Genomic DNA, 20,780 nt, shown 5'->3' with positions numbered 1-20,780 from the left:
GAAGGGATGGATGAATACACTGATGGGATCAATCAGCTAGGTGGATGGTTGGGTTTATTAAGTTATTGCTTCATCAATAAAAGAAGTACAAATGATTCAGAAGTTCTGTATTGATGCATTAACATCTACAAAGGAAGACAAAGAACTTTCCATTTGTTATTATTTATTCTTACATCCTTCTGACAATAGCTTGTATTACATCTTTGACAGCTGAAAATTTACTCTGTTCAAAGGTCAAATGTATCTGACATGGCTCATATTTTTTAACGTATTTTTTTAAACTTACGCTTCTGACAGAAGAAAACTACCTATGTTTCATAACTTGCTTAAGCCTGAAATGCTTTAACTGGAAAACTACCCTCTACTCATTCACTCACTCTCTTATTCTTCTAATCCATGAGCATGGAATGTTTTTCCATTTCTTGGTATCTTCTTCAATTTCCTTCATAAGCTTTCTATAGTTTTCAGCATATACATCTTTTACATCTTTGGTTAGGTTTATTCCTAGGTCTTTTATGATTCTTGGTGCAATTGTGAATGGGATCAGTTTCTTTATTTCTCTTTCTGTTGCTTCATTATTGGTGTATAAAAATGCAACTGATTTCTGTACATTAATTTTGCATCCTGTGACTTTGCTGAATTTATGTATCAGTTCTAGCAGAATTGGGGAGCACTGAAACATATAAAACAATCACAAACATCAGCAACCTTATTGATAAGAATGTCGTAATTGCAGGGGATTTTAATACTCCACTTACAGCAATGGATATATCATCTAGACATAGAATCAGTAAAGAAACAAGGGCCCTGAATGATACATTGGATCAGATTAACTTGACAGATATATTTAGAATTCCACATCCCAAAGCAACGGAATATACTTTCTTCTCAAGTGTGCATGGAACATTCTCCAAGATAGATCACATACTGGGTCACAAAACAGCCCTTAATAAGTATAAAAGAATTGAGATTTGGAGAGTTGTGACAATTTGGAAAACTCAGAGGAAATGCACAGCCTAGAAATATTAAAGAATTAAGGAAAATCTATGTCATGAATTGCATAAAATATATGTGGACACTAGTCTATGTTACCATTTACTACCATAAAATATGTACAAATATATCATAAAAAGTTAAACCTTATCAACATTTATGTACACAAAGACTTAGAGACTATATATGGCACTATTTGCAGTTGAGAAAAATGTATACAAAAGTAAAGATGCAGTATTAAATCATGATTGCATAAAATTACCTGTAGTATAAGCTCTACTACTGTAGTAATTTTGTAGCCCCCTCCTGTTGCTCTTGCGGTGAGCTCAAGAGTTGCAAGTATCTACTTAAGGTGCCATGTGACACTAATCATCTCTGCATGAATAGTTCATCTCTACAGTAAACCACGCATCACAGTAAAAAGTGATCCCTCATGGTTCTCATAGTTTTCGCGTTTAGTGCAATACCTCAAACCTCAAATGACACCACTGGACCCATACAGAGTGCCACTAGTGATGCTGGAAGTGCTCCCAAGAAGTAGACAAAAGTCATGATATTATAAGAAAAAGATGAATTGCTTTATATGTACCACAGATTGAGGCCTGCGGCTGTGGTTGCCCGCCCATTCAAGATATATGAATCCACTGTGAGGACCATTGTAAAAAAGAGAAAAAGAAACTCATGAAGCCATTGCTGCAGTTACACCAGCGGGCGGGAAAACCTTGCACTTTTTGCAAAATACCTCTCTATCTTGTATAAAAAAATGCAGCTTTTATGTAGGTGCAGGACTGTCACAAGAAAGGCATAACCTATAGACTCTAACGTGATTTGGGGGAAAAAATGAAATCATGATATGACAACTTAAAGCAAAAGAAAGGTGTAGACTCTAAAGCTGGAGAATTTCATGCCAGCCAAGGATGGTTTGGTAATTTTAGAAAGAGGTTTGCCTTTAAAAAAATGTCAAGATAAGAGGAGAAGCATCTTTAGCCAACTTAGAGGCAGCAGATGAGTTTCCAGACAGCACTTACAAACTCACTGAGGAGAAAGGATATTTGCTCGAATAGGTTTTTAATGCAGATGAAAGTAACCTATTCTGGGGGAAAAATACCACAAAGGACATTTGTTACATTTGTTAGTAACGAAGAGAAGCGAACACTAGGATCCAAGACAGGAAGGGATAGGCTAACTGTACTTTTATGTGCAAATGCAGTTGGGTTTATCATCAGCACTGCCCTTATCTATAAAGCCGCTAAACCCCTAACCTTGAAGAAAAAAGATAAACATCAGCTGCTAGTGTTTTGGTTGTACAACAAGAAGGTGTTAACAATGAGAACCCTGCTTTTAAATTGGTTTCAAAGATTCTTGTCCCTAAAGTCAGGAAACACCTTGACAGTGAAGTACTACCTTCTAAAGTTCTTTTGATTTGGACAATGCCCCTGACCACCCAGAAGACCATGAGTTCAACACCAATGAAGTAGTCTACTTGTGCCCAAACACAGTATCTCTAATTCAGCCTCTAAAGCAGGGGGTCATAAGGACCTTTAAGGCTCATTATACACGGTACTCTATGGAATGGATTGTCAACATTATGGAAAAGAACCCTAATAGAGAAAACATGAAAGCATGGGAAGATTACACCACTGGAGATGCCACTATTGTTATAGGAAAATCCACAAAAGCCATCAGCCCAAAATAATAAATTTCTCCTGGCGAAAACTGTGCACAGATGTTGTACGTGACTTCACGGGGTTTATACAGAGCAAGCCAAGGAAATCATGAGAGATTCTGGTTATGGCAAAAAATGTGAGGAGTAAAGGGTTTCAAGGTATGAATCTTAGAGAAGTTCAAGAGCTAACAGACATCACATCAGAGGAATTAGCAGAAGACGACTTGATGGAGATTAGCACTTCTGAACAAGAACAGATGATGAAGAGTAAGACACAGAAGAAGTGGTGCCAGAAAACAAATTGAAATTAGCTAATTGAGCAGAGGAGTCTCAGTTACTCAACATGGCTTTGGTTTCTTTCACAACACAGACCCTTCTATGATAGGGGCACTCAAACTAAAGCAAGCCATGAAAGAAGGGTTGGTACCACAAATATTTTTAGAGAAATGAAAAAGCAAAAAAGTCAGAAATTACAATGGATTTCTGTAAAGTTACACTGAGGGTGCCTGTCTTTCTCGCCTTCTCTTGTACCTCCTCGACCTCTTCTGCCTCTGCCACCCCTGAGACAGCAAGACCAACCCTTCCTCTTCCTCCTTAGCCTACTTAACATGAAGACGACAAGGACAAAGACCTCTGTGATGATCTACTTCCACTTAATGAATAGTAAATAATCATCATGCTGTACAGTTAATAAACTTCTATGTTCATAGAGTTAATAATCAACTTATCTGTTACATGTGTGTGTGTCTCTGTGTGAAAATCTAATTAACTATGCTGTTAAGAAACGTATGAGACATTTTGTGTCATCATCATCATGGCCTAAGTATTCACTGCGTGGAACATTTTGTGCAAGACATGTATGGAAATGGTCAGCCTACGCTCACCTAGGCATAAGGTGAGTGATATTTAACATACAATGAACAATGTACTAGTTTCCTTACCATCTTCTAACGTTGCTTTCAAAGATATCATATATATCTTTAATATATATATGTAATATATATAATATCTACAGTATTTTATATCAAAGAAGACAATATTGGTGTAGGTACTGACAGATGATTCATCTTGTAAACAGATGATGTAAACTTAGCTTACAGTATTGATACAGTACAGTAATGTAAATGTATTTTCTCTTCCCTAAGATTTTCTAGCTCACTTTATTGTCAAAATATAGTATATAACACATGTAACATACGAAATATGTGGTAATAAATGGTTTATGTTACTGGTAAGGCTTCTGGTCAAGAGAGGCTATTAAGTTTTCAGGGAGTCAAAAGTTATACATAGATTTTTAACTATGTGGGGCATCAGTGCCCCTAACCCCACGTTGTTCAAGGGCCAACAGTACCTTCAAAAAAGCAACAATATAGTGGTATCTTACTTCCTGATAGAAGCATTGGAAACCGGAAGTCAATGGAATAAGGTCTTCAAATAAGTGAAAGTTAGTAACTTCTAACCTAGAGTTCAGTAACTGGCAAAAACATGCTTGAAAATTAAGGATAAAGTAAAGCATTGCTAAAAACAAAAACAAAAACAAAAACAAAAACAAAAACAAAAACTGAGTATTTATCACCAGGAGAACTACACTAAAGGAAACACTGAAGGGTAACCCTTAGGCAAGAAGAAAACTATCCCAGAAGGAAGCACAAAATGTAGTAATAAAAATACAGAGCAATGGAAAGGGTAACAGTGCAATAAATCTAAGTAAATATTAACTATAAAATAACAGTACTGTCTTATGTGATTAAGTATGTTAGTCTGAATGTCTGTGTCCCCCTTGTAATTCATGTTGAAACACAATTCCAATGTCCTGGTATTTGGGGGTAAAGCCCTTGGCAGGTGACTGTGGCCCTTATCAAGAGAGCCCAGAGACTTTCTTTGCCCCTTTCACAATGTGAGGACACAATGAGAAGACAGCTGTCTATGAACCAAGAAGCAGGCCTTCAGCAGACAACATATCTGCCAGAACCTTGATCTTGGACTTCTCAGTCTCCAAAAGTGTGAGAAATCAATTTGTGTTGTTTATAAGCCGCCCAGTCAGTGTTATTCTGTTACGGCTGTCTGAATGGGCTAAGACAAAGTGTATATGTGTATCTCTGTAAGTACAAATACATGTGTATGTCTATGTATAGATATAGATAGATATGCAGATATTCTACATGTACGATAGCACTAGAAGGGGAGTACAGGGAGTTAAAGGATTTTAACATTCTGGTATTTCTTGGAACTGCCAAAAGGACTCATTTATATTAGATTTTAGTAAGTCAAGAATGTATGTCGTAATCTCTCAAGTAATCACTAGATGAGAGATAAAAAAAATCTATAAATAATAAAGAAGAGAAATAGAAAAAATACTTAGACAACCTAAATGAAGGCCAATAATTTGAAATAAAGAAAGGAATACATGGGACAAAGAGCAAGTAAATAGGTGGTAGATTTTAAGTAAAATGTATGAGTAACTTTTTTAGTACAAATGGAATAAATATCTTAATTAATGACAACTGTTGGATAGGATTTAACACACACGTGCACAATTATATGCTACTTACAGAAGAGACACCTTAAATATGAGGAAACAGAAGGGTTGAAAGTAAAAGGATAAAAGAGGATTTACCAACCATACACTAAAAGAAACACACACACACACACACACACACACACACACAAAACGCTGCTGCAGCCATAACAACAAATAAACATTAAGGAAAAAAATCATAACTTGCCATCAGGATCAAGTTTTCATAATGTACACCTATAAAATATCAAAATCCAAAATATTTAAGCACTCAAGACGATCACTTTAACATATATAAATAAAATATTATCAGAACTAAAAGGATAGAGAGGTACCTGGCTGGCTCAGTTGGTAGAACATGTGACTCTTGATCTTGGGGTTGTGAGTTTGAGCCCCATAGTGGGTATAGAGATTACTTAAAAATAAAATCTTAAAAAAAAGAACTAAAAGGATAGATAGAAAATCCATAATCATTAATTGAGAGAGGTTAGTATATACCTCTCTAAATATTGGATAGAATACACAGATTAAAAAAATCAGTAAGAATATGGGAGATTTGGACAACACAATTAACAAACATCATTAATAGATATATCTAGGATATTCAAATAAACACTGCAGAATTTTTTCTTTCAATGGCATAGGAAATATTTAACAACACTGACCATTTGCTGAGCCAAATTTCAAAGACTGAAATCAGAGAATTTCCTCTGACTGCATTGAATTAAGCTAGAAATCACTATCAAAAAGAGATAAAGTTTTATAAAATTAGAAAAAAGACAATTATAAAGATCTCATATCGAAAAAGATGATGGAAATTATTAAACAGAATGCAGTAAAGGTACTAAAATGAATTGACATAAAAATGTGTGGGATGCAGCTGAAGCAGTGAAAACAGGAAAATTTATATTCTGAAATGCATATGTTAGAAAAAACAAAGGCTAGGAAAGCAAGTATCTAAACACCTGAATCAAAAAAATCATTAACGAAAAAAATGGAAAAAAAGGAGAAGGAGATATAAAATATGGAACCTAGATGTACTAAAGGATGAGAATATATCCATTCAAATATCAGGGAATATAGAAACTTGAAAAGTTTGAGTCATCACAGCTTTAAAGTCACTTGAGAAGGAGTTGGGATCCAAATCTCAGTCCAGAGTAAATGTCATAGAGAGGATTCCATAGGGGGACGCAAGGCTATAACATTTATTCACCTAAAAGTCATCCAATACACGTAGGGAAATGGAATGATATTATTCTGAAATAACCTTCTTTTATAGACTGGCCATGCTTTAAAGTGACTTTTATTAAACATATTAATTATATTCACAATTTCTAAATTAAATATCCAAGATGCAAAAAAGTCACTAGTGAAAGATACATTAAATCTAAAGAAAGCAAAAAGAAGGAAACAAATAAAGAAGGCAGAAAGCAATAAAATTCAAAACAAATATGCAATATGGCAAAAAAGATACAAGTATTAGAAAGGAAGAAATAAAAGTCATTCTTCACAGATGACATGATTGTATATAAATAAAATCTGAAAGGCTCCGCAGAAACTGTTATAAACAACAAGTAAATTTAAAAAGATTGCTAAATACAAGGTCAGACTATTCAAATCAATTGTATTTCCACATAGCAACAATTAGAAAATAAAATTTAAAAAAGATACTATTCGGGGTACTTGGGTGGCTCAGTCAGTCAAGCGTCAGACTTCGGCTCAGATCATGATCTCACAGTTTGTGAGTTCGAGCCCCACATTTGGCATACTGCTGTTAGCCTAGGGTCCACTTCAGATCCTCTGTGCCCCTCTCTCTCTGCTCCTCCCCTGCTCATGCACTTGCTCGCTTGTTCTCTCTCTCTCTTAAAAATAAACATCTTAAAAAGATACTGTCTGGAATAACATAAAAATCAAATACTTGGAATAAATCTAATAATGTGTAAAAGTTGTACCCAGAGACTATAACGTTTTATTGAGAGAAATTAAAAGCAAATAAATAGGCACATAGTGTTTGTGTACAGAGAGACTAAATTCTGAAAGATGTCAATACTCCCCCAAAAGCATCTGTGGATATAATACAATTCCTATAAAAATGCCAACAGGGTTTATTTTGTGGGAACTGTTAAGCTGATTCTAAAATTTATATGAAAATGCCAGGGGTCAATAATAACCAGGGAATTCTGAACAAAAAGAACAGGGTTGCAAGTCTAAACCTGCGGCACTGGCAGAATGATAGATTAGTCATAAATAATACTTGATTTGTGAAAATGACACTGTAGAACAGTGAAAAAATGATGGCCATTTTAATGAATGTTCCAGGGTCATGTGCATATACATATTCAAATATAAAAATAAATCCCTAAATCATAAGCATACGCAAAAATCAGTTCCAGGCAGATTGTAGGTCTAAAGGTAAAAGTTAAACCTATAACGATACAGAAGATCACATAGGAGAATATTTTTATGATTTGAAAGTTAGGGAAAGTTTTCTTTAACAGGATATAGAAAAAAAATCCCACTAATCAAACAGGAAGAGATAAACGAATTGAGCCACTAAAAATTAGAGATATCTGTTCATTAAATGGCACCATTAAGAGTAAAAAGGCAAGTCAGAAAAGTATCTATAACAGAAATAACCGACGTGGTTTGCATGCAGGATATATAAAGAGGTTCTTCAAATTAGTCAGTAAAAGACAACAGAAAAATAGGCAAGAGACTTGAACTAGCACTTCACCAGAAAGGATGTTCAAATGGTCAATAAATATACGAAAATATTCTCATTCTCGTTAGTAATAAAGAAAATGTAAATTACTCCACTATACAGTCAACAAAATTATAAAAGCAAAAAAGTAAAAATGTAAACAATTACAATGTCCGTGCACTGCTAATGAAAAGGTAATGTGGCACAACCACTCCGGAAAATTTAAAATTTGATCTGGCATCATCTACTGAAATGGAACACATGCGTATTCTGGGACACAGCCATTTTAGTCCTATGTATACATCCAACAGAAATGCATACACATGTGTGCTAAGAGACATGTACAAGAATATTTATAGTAACATTATTTGTAAGAGGTGAAAACTGAAAACATCCCAAATATTCATTAATGACAGAATAGTTTATCAATTTATGTATATTTCTCTTTTTAATGTTTGTTTACCTTAGAGAGAGAGAGAGAGAGAGCATGCAGCAAGCAAGCAGGGGAGGGGCAGAGACAGAGGGGGACAGAGGATCCCAAGCAGGCTCTGTGTTGACAGCACAGAGCCCAATGTGGGGCTCAAATCCACGAACCGTGAGATCATGACCTGAACCAAAGTCGGACGCTTAACCGACTGAGCCACCCAGGCGCCCCTAATTCATGTATACTTCTAAACTGTAACATTACCAAACAGTAAAAACGAATAGATGACTAATAGAGGTGACAAAATACACTAGTCTCACAAGTATAATGTTAACAAAGTTACCAACAAACAAATACACACCATGTCATTAAGTTTACATAAAGTATAAAGGAGTCAAAGCTCATCTATGACGTTAGCAGGATAGTGTTTCTTTTTGGGAGATTAAAAAAGGGAGCAGTGACTGGGAGGAGGAATGGGAAAGGCTTCTGGAGTATTAATAATGTTCTACTTCTTTACCTTAGAGATAACGGCACAGAAATTGTTACAATTCCCTAAGCCGTTCACCAGTGCTTCTCAAGCAGGGGCAAATTTTCCTCCTCCCTCAGAAGGGACATTCAGCACCTTCTGCAGGAATTTTTCATTGTCACACTGGAAGGTGGAGGAGGGGTGCTACAGGCATCTAGCGGGTGGAGGCCAGGGATGTTGCTAAACATCCTGCAGTGCGTTAGACACTGTCACTCTCCAAATTATATCAACCAAGATATCAGTAATGCTGAAATTGACAAACTCCGCTGTATGCTTGTTACTTGTGTTCTTTTGTGTAAGTTAACTCTGATAAAAGAAACCCAGAAGGCCATTTGTATAAGGGTCAATAAAAAACAAGGACATTAGTCTCCATCCAAGTTTTTCTATTTCTCTTTTTTGCTTCTTGTTAATTTTTAAATTCGATTTGTTGCCTGCTAGTGGTCACTAAGAATGGGGAGGGAGAAATGTCCCTCAAAATTGTGTAGACGCAAAACTAAAATTGAGAAAATTCTGTCCATTAATTTATTATTTCCTTGGTGACTTAGTATCTGACTGTACTGGAAGAGCCTTTATAGCCAACTCTGAAATGCCAAATTAAGGGGAGCAGAATTGGAGAAAGCTATTACAACACACTCAGACAAACTTTCTAAAAAATGTCCAGAGTTGAAAACAGCAACTTCTGCATTACTTACTTGACTCACAGATGTATCGTGTTATTTTCGACGAGAAAGCAAAGTGATCAACTTTTGATAGCTTTTCTTAACAGGCATAAGGAGAAATAGCCAAAGGAAACGATTTGATTTCATGTGAAATTAAGATGTCTAACATTATTTTTACATCCTGATTTGCAGATGACTAAACTTCATTTAGAAAATGAATACAGATTTGGGAATTCTGAGGAAGATGGATTCCTACGCTCACCTCATCCATGGATACAACTAGGTAACATCCACACCAGTGTACTTAACCAGAGAATGACCCAAAGACTGGCGGAGCTGACTTTCCACACCTAAATGTGGACAAGAGGACACATTGAAGAGGGTAGGAAGAGCACAGATGTAGTTCGGAGCTAAACAGACTCACAGGACTGTCCCTGGGAGAAAGGAACACTGCAGGCATGGAGGAGGAGATCGCCACACCAGGCACCTGCATGGCGAAGACAAAACCCGTAACATTTGGCTTTGAAAACCAGAGGGACCTTATTTTCTGAGTTCTTACAATCAGCGGGGCTTAACACCTGGAACCTTAAAAATCAGGGGGCGTGGCTCTGGGACAGCCAGGAGGGGGAAAGGAAACTGAGTCCCCATCCTTAAGGAGCACAACAAACAGCTCCACTGAGATAAAGCAGAGAAGCAGTTTGAAAAACACCTGAGGTATATGGGACGGAGACTTGTTTCTTAATCTCAGAGCATGTGCTGGAGGGGCAGGGATCATTGGGAGACTTCTCCTAGAACAACATTGCTGGCAGGCACCATTTCCCTCTCTTGCGCCACCCCCAATCTAGACACACAGTCACCTAAGGGCATCACCTTGCTAACAGTGTGCCATGCCCTAGCATTCTTCTATGGACCTGCCGCCTCCAATACGCTTTGACCAGAGCTCATCCAAAGTGTTGCCACAAGCCTAGCAGTGTGAAAGCAGCCCTGACAGAGGCCGGTGAAACTCCAAAGTGACCCCTGCCCCAGGAAGAGGGGAAGATAACCCACACACACCACTACAGACCCAACAGTGGGCTGGGGGGAAGACACCTGGTCTGACTGCAGGGACTGCTCACCAACAAAAGATTCCCAGGGGACAACTCAGGGAGAGTGCCCTGCAGTTCGGTGCCATTGGATACCTGGCAAATGCCAGGTCTGACTTAAATGAAGCATAAGACAGCCTCAGAGTGGCCCACTAACCCCAGAGAGCGCAAACCCTGCCCACAACAGGCAAAGAGAGCCATTGCAGACAAGTGTACTGAAGGCAAATTGGCTCAGCCACAATAGTAGAGTGCACATAACACATAGGAGACACCCCTGAAGCACCAGGTTCTGGTGAAAAGCGGACACTACATCGCAGGGCACTCTAGGACTTCTTCTTCATAAGGCTACTACTTTTAAGAGCAGGAGACATGGCTGACTTTTCTAACACATAGAAACAGACACAGACAGACACAATGAAGAGACAGAGGGATGTGCCCTAAATTAAAGAACAGGGCAAAATCACAGAAAGAGAGCTTAACAAAATGGAAATTAATAATATGCCTGATAGAGAATTTAAAGCAATCATCATAGAGATACTCACTGGATTTGAGAAGAATGGAGGATCTCAGTGAGACCCTTAAGAAATGAATAGAAAACATATAAACTGTGGACTTTCTAAGTAATTTCCAAGAAATTTGTAAATTCTTTTTTTAATGTTTATTTATTTTTGAGAGAAAGACAGAGCACAAGTTGGGGGGGGGGGGAGGAGAGAGGGAGACATAGAATCCGAAGCAGGCTCCAGGCTCTAAACTATCAGCACAGAGCCCAACATGGGGCTCAAACTCACGGACTGTGAGATCATGACCTGAGCTGGAGTCGAACGCTTAACTAACTGAGCCACCCAGGCTCCCTGAGCTGATTTTTTTTTTAGCAGATACTTGGCAGGCCAGAAGGGAGTGGCATGATATAGCCTAAGTACTGAAAGAAAAAACCTGCAGCAAAGAATACTCTATCCAGCAGGGCTATCATTCAAAACAGAAGGATAGATAAAGTGTTTTCCAAACAAAAATTAAAGGAATTCATGACCACTAAACCAATCCTACAAGAAATGTTAAAGGAGATCCAATGAGTGGAAAAAAGGACCATAGGCAGGAGTAAGAAAAGTAGGAAGCAGAAAACCAGTGAAATTAAGCATATCTATAAAATTCAATCAAGGTAATCATGAAATAATACAATGTCAAGTATGACAATATATGCCTAAAACGTGGGGGTGGGGGCAGACTCAAACAGAAATGAAAGAAGAGAAATAACAACCAATACCACAGAAATACAAAAGAATTATAAGAGAATATTTTAAAAAATTATATGGACAACTGGACAACTTAGAAAAATGGATAAATTCACAGAAACATGTAACTTCCCAAAACTAAATCAGGAAGAAATAAAAAAATGTGAACAGGTTATCAGCAATTGTAATTGAATCAGTTCTCAAAAAATTCCCAAGAAACCAGGTGGCTTCAGAGTTGAAATCTACCAAACATTTAAGGAGTGCTAATACCTATTCTTCTCAAAGTACTAAAAAAAATAGTAGAGGGAAGAACCTTCCAAATTCAGTCTATGAGGTCAGCATGACCCTGATACCAAAACAGGATAAAGATACTACAAATAAAAAAGAAAGAGAACTACAGGCCAATATCTTTGATGAGCATAGATGCAAATATCCTCAACAAATACTAGCAAACTGAATCTAACAACACATCAGAGAAATCATTCACCATGATTAACCTGGATTTATTCCTAGGATGCAAGGCAGGGGGTCAATATTCACAAATCAATCAACCAATGTGATACGTCACAGCAATAAGAGAAAGGATAAAAACCATATGCTCATTTCAATAGACGCAGAAAAAGCTTTGCCCCGCATGTGACGTGGAAAGCAGGCTGGATGGATATTTCGTACTCTTCCTGCCAGTCACCCCACACATCTAAGGATGGCTTCGGGGAATTGCCTGTGCCTTCTGAGAAGACATGTGAGCCAAGTGGGGCTATAAGTGAAGAAAGCTTGTGCATGGTTTTCAAATGTAGAAAGAGACCTCATTCTGCCAGGCTTCCAATTTGACTGTTTTACAGTCTTTAAAACTAAAAATACTGTTCTCTATTTTGCTAGTGTATGCTTACTCATGCGCACGCGCGTGCGCACGCACACGCGCGCGCACACACACACACACACACACACACACACACCCCTCTCCAGAATTCTACAAAGGCATTGCTGAGCCTGTGTTGGGCTATATTTGTATTCTACTCTCTATCCCTAAATTTTAAATACTTTTTTCTGTTTTTCTTTCCCCACTCCAATCCTTTCAGTCATCAAATCTGGCATTCCGCACAAAGACAAGAAACTCACGCGACTTTGGCACAGATGGTGCATTGCCAGCTGCCGTCAAGGCCCGAGACCCGGCATTCGCTGCACACTCTCAGTGAGCAGGCCCGGCACGGGTCTCCTCGGTCGAATATTAAGCCCAGGTTTCTCTGACAGTAGACACAGACTCTGCTGGTTTCTTGTTGAGTCTTCCCACTTCTACGTTTTGCTTCTAAGAGTTCATTTTTCAGCTTCCTGGAAGGAGAGGGAGAAAAAACATCGCTGAACACAAAAAGAAAACAGAGGTACAGAGCTCTCTTCACTTAAGGGGTATTTTCACTTGGAAGAACACTTGAGAGAATCAAGGAGTCAGAGCCAAATGCTTTGAGGAAACACAATTTCTTTCTCTAACATCGGTAATCTTTCGATATCAGTAGTGGAAAACCACAGCGCTTGTGTTTTACGTTTGAATTCGGACGTCCTCCACCGCCACTACTATTTTGCTATTAGTACTGATTCACATGCTACTCTAACTTCACCAGTACGTCTCCGATATCTTAACGCGGGAGTACAACCCATCTGGCAGCTCGCCCAGTACCATGTTCCTTACCTGCCTGGATACACTACATGAAGCAAGAGTGTGAAATCACTGACACTTTCCCCAAGCGATCCAATAAACAGTTTTCTACAAAGACATGTCCCAACACTTCTCAGCATTGTATGGTTTCCGACAACTACCGCCGACCTGTATGTATGTTCTATCAGGAATCAGCTGTCCAAACTGAGGCAATGATTTGTCAGCTAAACCTTAATTTCTTCATTTCTAAAATAGGGGTAATAATGTTCTTACGTGATTGTTTTTAACTTTGAGCAAGATAATATACGTAAAGTTACCGGCATGGTGCCTGGCATATACTAAATAAATGCTAGTTCTACGTCCCTTTGTTTAATGCCTGACACGTAATTTTTTTAAATATACACATAGAAATGAGCTATTCAAAGTGATGCAACAGGGAACTTACTGGGAATGCATAATTTCAGGCCCCACCTTAGACCTAGTGGATCAGAGTCTGCATGGTCACAAAATCTCCAGGTGATCCGAGTTTCAGAGGCACAGCTTTGGACCATCTGTGCTCAAATTTGGCTATATGCTGGAATCACCTGGGAGGATTTTTAAAAGTACTGATTCTCTAGTCTCCCCTCCCCCGGACTCTGATATTTTTTTCAACGTGTGACTATTTATTCTAATATACTGCCAAATTTGGAGAAACAATACTCTAAAAGATAGGCTCATCTCCAGACCCTTCTTGAACACAACATTTCTATGTTCCAGAAGAAACAAACATCCTGGGATCACTTCATACATCTCATAACATTTCCTTTTACATTTGTGGTACTGAGCTCTGTTATACAAAACCAGAAACTAGGTTTTTTAATTGCTAGTCTGATGAGAGATTCCTAACGGGGAGTTTAAAAAAGGAATAAGGTTTCCAAAACCTTTGATTAACTGTCTCATTCATTCATCCAACGAACATTTCTTGACTACCTAGTGTATGCTGGGCACTCGCATTCAAAGACAAAAAACGAGTAAAAACAGGATGATCTGCTAAGGATTCCCAGTATCCTCAATGTTAGTTACGAAGAGGACAAATGATGCAAGATGATTCATTCGTTACAACAGGCAGCCATACAGAATGCTCTCAAGTCCTCCTTCTTGTCCACCAAAACGCAGATGACAAGAACCCACAGCAAATTTTCCTAATCCCTGATTTAGAGCTTACAAAGTACCCTTATGCCCTTTTTTTTTCCATGAACAACTGGCTTAAGAAATTGAATGTAAGAAAAGCTCCACATAATTTGCTTTTGAAAACTTGCAGAAGCTACAAGCTTTAAGATAACAAAATGAGTTCTCATTCGAAGACCACGATTATATTGTCCGGAGAATCACAACAGATGTCTGAATACCTCAGGGCACAGGAGAAATAAAACACTGCTTATTTGAAATCTACAACAATTCATGCAACAATGATAAAGAAACAAATTAAAATGGGTAGAGCAAAGACAGCAATCATGGATAGCAGTCCTAGCTGAATAGGCTGATGGGCAGATCCTCTTCTGGAAAAAAAAATTCCATGACCACTTGCGTGAATCACTTACCAGTTCCTTAATCACTTAGTTCCACAGAATGGGTGAGACCACTTGGAGAAATTATGGCCATAGAGTGAAACATTTTCATCGCATCTTTCTTTGTGCTCTACTGGTAAGACTATTTAGCAATCAGGTTTGACTTAGGGCATTTCTAAAGTCTGAAAAGACTCGGGGCCCCATGTAAATCATGCCACAAGGAAACAAGAATGTAAAGGTCCCAACACAGTAATGGAATTTCTAAGGCAATTGTTGCTAAGTGTCCCACATACTCTAGAAGCTATCGCTGAGACTGTGGGAAAAGATGGGAAGACTTCCATAGACTGGCACAAAATACTAAACAGCCTGCTGATTTTTCAGATCTCTCTTAGCAATTGTCCTAATTTAATCATGCCTAGGATAATTTACATTAAATGGACATAACCATTTTCAGACACTCAAGAAGAGGAGGAAGGTTTGAGGGAGGGTAATTGCAACTGGGAAAAGAAAGTATGCAAGTGGAGAATTAACACCAAGGAGAAAGGGAGTATAGGCAGCTAGAAGAGAGGAACAGGATGAGAGAAGGCTCTTCCCTCTTCCTTACTAGCCAGCATTTACAAAAATCAAGGCGGGTCTTCTTTTGTTCCTGCCTTGCTGACCCAGTCTCAGAAAGGTATCTGAGGAAGCTGACTTTCTGGGTTTGGAGCACAGTATCTATTCATCACCGCCCCCCCCCACCCAACCACGTAAGCTAGAAATGCTTCTGGTTCCAAGTAACAGGCTTAAAAATAGATTTCGTTTTTTCCCTACATAACAAGAAATCCAGAATTAGGCAGTTCTTGCATTAGTTCAGCTGCAAATCAGGTCATTAAAGACTCAAGATCCTTTCATCCCAATGGTCCCCTATGTTCAAGGTGTGACTTATTCTTATGCAAAATGGCCAGCCAGCTGGAGAACCCCATCCTTGTTTGAGACTGGAGGAAGGGGTGGGGTGCGTTGTGGCTCAGTGAGCTTAATTCTACTTCGACTCAGGACATGATCTCACAGTGTGTGAGTTCAAGCCCTGTGTGAGCTCAAGCCCTTTGTGGGGCTCTGTGCTGACAGCTCAGAGCCTGGAGCCTGCTTCAGATTCTGTGTACCCCCCCTCCTCCCCCACACTCTCTCTCTAAAATAAAAACATTTAAAATTTTTTTTGTAAAAAGACAGGAGGAAGGGGCAAGCTGTGTCAGCTGTACCTGTCTCTTAACAGGAAAACAAAACTTGACTTAGAGCTCCTCACCTCAGACTTCTCCTTGGGTTCCTTGATCATGCACTGTCATATCACCACCACTTGCTACAAGGGAGGCTGGGAAAGTATAACAAGTCAGATGGCACATCCCTGCCCTCCTGACATTAAACGTCGTCTTGTGACCTGCACCAGTCCACAAAATGTGGTGTGTGATTCCAGGTAAGAGCTTTAGAGTGAATGCGTGGTTTACCACATACCCTCTTCTTTGCATGGAGAATGGTAATGTCCCAGATAGTTTCCACTCCGTAAGTCTAAATCCTGGTCTGAGGATGCTATGAAGTAGAGTCCTCAGCCATCCTCTTCCAGATACGTAGCACAAATGAGAAATAAACCTTCATTGCTTTAAGCCACTGAAAGTTTGAGGCTGTTACTGCAGCATCACTTAGCCAATCCTCACTGCTAAGTCCAGCCTAGTTCTTCATCTGGCTGGTTCTTCACCTGACTTCCCTATATCCTTTTTACTTGAGCTTTATTTCTGCTTCCCCAGAGAGGCTATCTCTGATGACAAAATCTACAGCAGATACCCATCTCATTCTCACTCCCTGTAATTTTTATTTTAGAGAGAGCGAGCGAGCATGTGAGCAGAGGGGGGGGGGGAGGGAGAGAGAGAGAGAGAGAGAGAATATCCCAAGCAGTTTCCATGCTCAGCATGGAGCCCAATGTGGGGCTTGATCCCATGACCCTGGGATAATGACCTGAGCAGAAATCAAGAGTTAGATGCTCAACCGACTGAGACACCCAGGCACTCCTATAATTTTTAATTATACATTTATTCGGTAGGTTTTTTTTTTTTAACTAGTTTAAGGTTTGTCTTGTCAATTCCTCTGTAATCTCCATTAGGGCAAGACTATATATGCTTTGTTCAGCTGTGCATTTCACTGCAACCTAGTGCCTGGAACATAATAGATATTATGTTAAATGAATAAAAGAAAACATGAGCACAAAATAGCAAGTGCCAGAAAAAGAGAAAGAGGAAGAGGAAGGAGAAAGAAAAGAGATAAAGAGTGAAAGGAAGGAAGGAAAACTCAGCCATGCTGCTTACCAGATGTCACTGGGCATATGAGTTAACCTCTCTGGGTCTCAGTTACTTCAACTTCAAAATAAAGATAAGAATTACTTTCATATCTCCCTCTGAAGGTGTGTGTAAGAGTCAGAGGCAATAAAGTACGATAGTGTGCTTTGTGAATTATAAAAGCCTTTACAATATGAAGTCATCATTATTAAAAGGAGAATGAGAGGGAAACAAAGTACAATGTTGAGTCTGTTAAGGATAAAGTTAAATTAAAATTGGCTAAAATTGAGATCAAAAATACTCTGAAAAAAAAAAAATAGTTCAAGCCTGAGCAAACTACAGAATTCTCTCAAGTACTTGTTAAGTAATTACTTCCAGCACTTTTTCTGTCTTTCTTAACCTCATTCCTACAGTGTTAAGGAAAAATATTTTGATTTTTGCAAATATTAAAAATCTAACCCTTTACTGTTGGGTCTTCTCTGAAGAGGTACAAAAAGTATGGGAGGTGTGGGGTGCCTGGGTGGCTCAGTCAGTTGAGCGTCTGACTCTTGATTTTGGTTCAGGCCCTGTTCTCACGGTTCATAGGATTGAGCCCCGTGTCAGGCTCTACACTGACAGTGAAGAGCCTGCTTGGAATTCTCTCTCTCCCTCTCTCTCTCTCTCTCTGCCCCTCCTCTTGCTCATACTCTCTTTCAAAATAAATAAATGAATTGTTTTTAAAAAAGAGTATGGGAGATACAAAGTGTAGCAGACATAAGCAAAACACAAAGAAAAAGAAAAAGAAAAAAGTTTAAGACATTTAATATTAGCTAACACCAGCTCTTTACTTGAGATGAACTCAGGATGCTCTTGCATTTTAAAATATCAGCTTATTCTTTAGATTTCCTTCTTGCTACACAGATGCACTGATATTAACATGCAAATTGAGGAGCTATATGTAATTGAAATCTTAAAGACTGAAGAGATGAACTATCTCAACTTCAGTTAAATGATAGAATCTTTTCATTGCAGTACCCTGGTGATATACTGAATTCATTTTTTTCCATCCCATCAAAAACATTCAATGTATTACAAAGACTGCTTGCTTTATCATTGCATAGACACACTTCTTTCAAATCAGGAATTTCTTTCATTAAAATTCCTGTCACATTCGTGTGGCACTATTTTTCTTTTGTTACCCCATCTAGACTCCATTGTACTGAACTCTATTTTGAACCAAATAAGATGGGAATTTTGGAATGGACGCAATTAGCTGCCTGGAAGAGGAAGCTATAAATAACAATTCACAAAGCATCTTTGATTCCTTGATGCCTTAGACAATCCCCAATCTCATCCAGAAGAGCACACCAAGGCCCGAGAGAAATAAATAAGCAAGGATTATTTAGTGGCCAAGAGGATAGGACTCTGGAGGCAGACTGCCTAGGTTCAAATGCTGGCCTTGCCACTTATTACATTTGAGACCTTAAGAAAATTACTTAACTTCTCTATGCCTCAAGATACTCCTTCTGTAAAAAAAGAATTATAATAGTTGCAACCTCATAAGGTTGTTGTGAACATTAAGTAAAAAGTTAAGCCCAGCTTGACATGTAGTAATTACAGAATAGGCAATTCTGGTAGGTGTCTCTCCACCTGTTCTTCTCTTCTATATTAATGGAATGTCTAACTAGGCTCATGGCCGCTCAGAATGAAGATTACATTTCCCAGTATTCCTTGCAGTTAGGTTTTGTCTTGAGACTCAGTGTTGGCTGATGGGATATGATCAGAAATGACACAGGCAACCTCAAGGTCATGGCCTAGTGGGAAAGAGCCCTTTCCCTTGAACCCCTCGTCCCTTCCAGAGGCTCGGATGAGAACATAGGAATGAGCCATCTTGGATTAAGTGCTAAACTGTCAAGGTGGTGGAACAAGAAAGGCATGGCACCCAGACTCATATTATCATGGAGCCACCAGAACAAAATCACAAAGCTGCCAACCAATCCAGGCTTTAATATTAACGAGCAATACATTTCCATCTTATTGAGGCTATTTTTTTAATGTTCATTTATTTTTGAGAGAGACATAGCATATGAGTTGGGGTAGGGGGCAGAGAGAGAGGGAGAGTCAGAATCTGAAGCAGGCTCCAGGCTATGAGCTGTCAGCACAGAGCCTGACGTGGGGCTCAAACTCACGAACCGCGAGATCCTGACCTGAGCTGAAGCTGGGCGCTAACCAACTGAGTCACCGAGGTGCCCCTTAAGCTGCTATTATAATGTATTTCTGTCACCTATAGCCAGAACTATTGTCCAATAAAGACAATAGGGACTCAGTAAATATTAGGCGTTTTCAAAAACGTTGCCATCAGGTTCTGCTTCGGCTTCTGCTGCAATGCCTGCATGCTAAATCCTTCTCTAGAACTAGAGTTTGATATTCCTTTGAGACAGCAAAACCACCGTGGCTGATGAAAAGTATTGTGCTCCTAGCACCCCCATCTTTCATTCGCACCCAGAGGCAATGCCATCAACGCCGGGGCTATTTCATAATTGCCTAAGGAAAATCCAGGGGTGATCAGATCTCCCTTCTGTACTCTGAATATAAAAATACATTTTTCATTTTGATTGTATCTTCTGTGTGCAGAACTTATTATTGAAATCTAAACAGCACAACACTTGGCCACAAAAACGACAGGCACACAGTTTTACATGCCATGTCATTAAGCTTTGGCAGTGTCCTATGAGAAAGACATTTTTATTCCCATTTTATAAATATGAAAGTGTAATTTCAGAGAGGAAACTTGCTGTGGGTCACAAGGTTATTAAGCGGTGCTATCAGGATTCAGGTCCAGAAATTTATATTTCACAATCTGCATTCTTCCCTCAGATTCTTCTGGCTAATTCTTATTCTATTAACATATTTTTGCTCAGAAAAGACACTGCGTGTATTAAAAACTGCTATCTCTTCCCTAGTTGTGCAAAGCCATGCTGCATACGCTCAAAGTTAAACCTCAGTGGGGCACCTGGGTGGCTTAGTCAGGTGAGGGTCTGACTTTTGATTTTAGTTCAGGTCATGATCCCAGGGTTGTGGGATCCAGCTCCGTGTTGGGTTCCATGCTGAGTGTGGAGCCTGCTTAAGATTCTCTATCTCCCTCTTCCCCTCTCCCAAGCTTTTGTGCTCTCTCCAAAATAAATTTTTCAAAAAGTTAAGCCTCAGTAAACATGAACAGTTGTTTTTGCCTGACTTCTCCCACCAAATGGCATCTGCCCAAGTAACCCCTTATCACAAAGTCTCTTATGATAAACATTCCCCAATGGAGCTGTTCTTCAACAAACACGACTCTGGTCCTAATAAACTTTATAAAGCTGTTGATTAGTTTCACATCAGAGACTTTTTTTTAAATGTTTATTTTTGAGAGAGAGAGCACAAGCAGGAGAGGGACAGGGAGAGAGTGAGACAGAGCATGCAAAGCGGGCTCCACACTGACAGCAGAGAGCCTGACATGGGGCTGGAA

The 20,780-nt window shown here is 39.0% G+C and overlaps 1 protein-coding gene across 3 annotated transcripts in view; it reads right to left on the bottom strand.

The window, feature by feature from the left end:
* The window catches only part of SYTL5 (synaptotagmin like 5), a 118,663-nt gene that overhangs the window by 70,449 nt on the left and 27,434 nt on the right, over positions 1-20,780 (bottom strand). For all 3 annotated transcript variants that reach the window (XM_053202229.1, XM_053202230.1, XM_053202231.1), the window contains exon 3: positions 12,918-13,127. In XM_053202229.1, coding sequence (XP_053058204.1) covers positions 12,918-13,127 — 210 coding nt within the window. The remainder of the gene's footprint in view (positions 1-12,917; positions 13,128-20,780) is intronic.

This window comes from Acinonyx jubatus, chromosome X, assembly GCF_027475565.1.
Source record: "Acinonyx jubatus isolate Ajub_Pintada_27869175 chromosome X, VMU_Ajub_asm_v1.0, whole genome shotgun sequence".
NCBI lineage: Eukaryota > Metazoa > Chordata > Mammalia > Carnivora > Felidae > Acinonyx > Acinonyx jubatus.
Note: the sequence above shows the minus strand (reverse complement) of the source record. Positions and strands in the feature narration are given on the sequence as shown.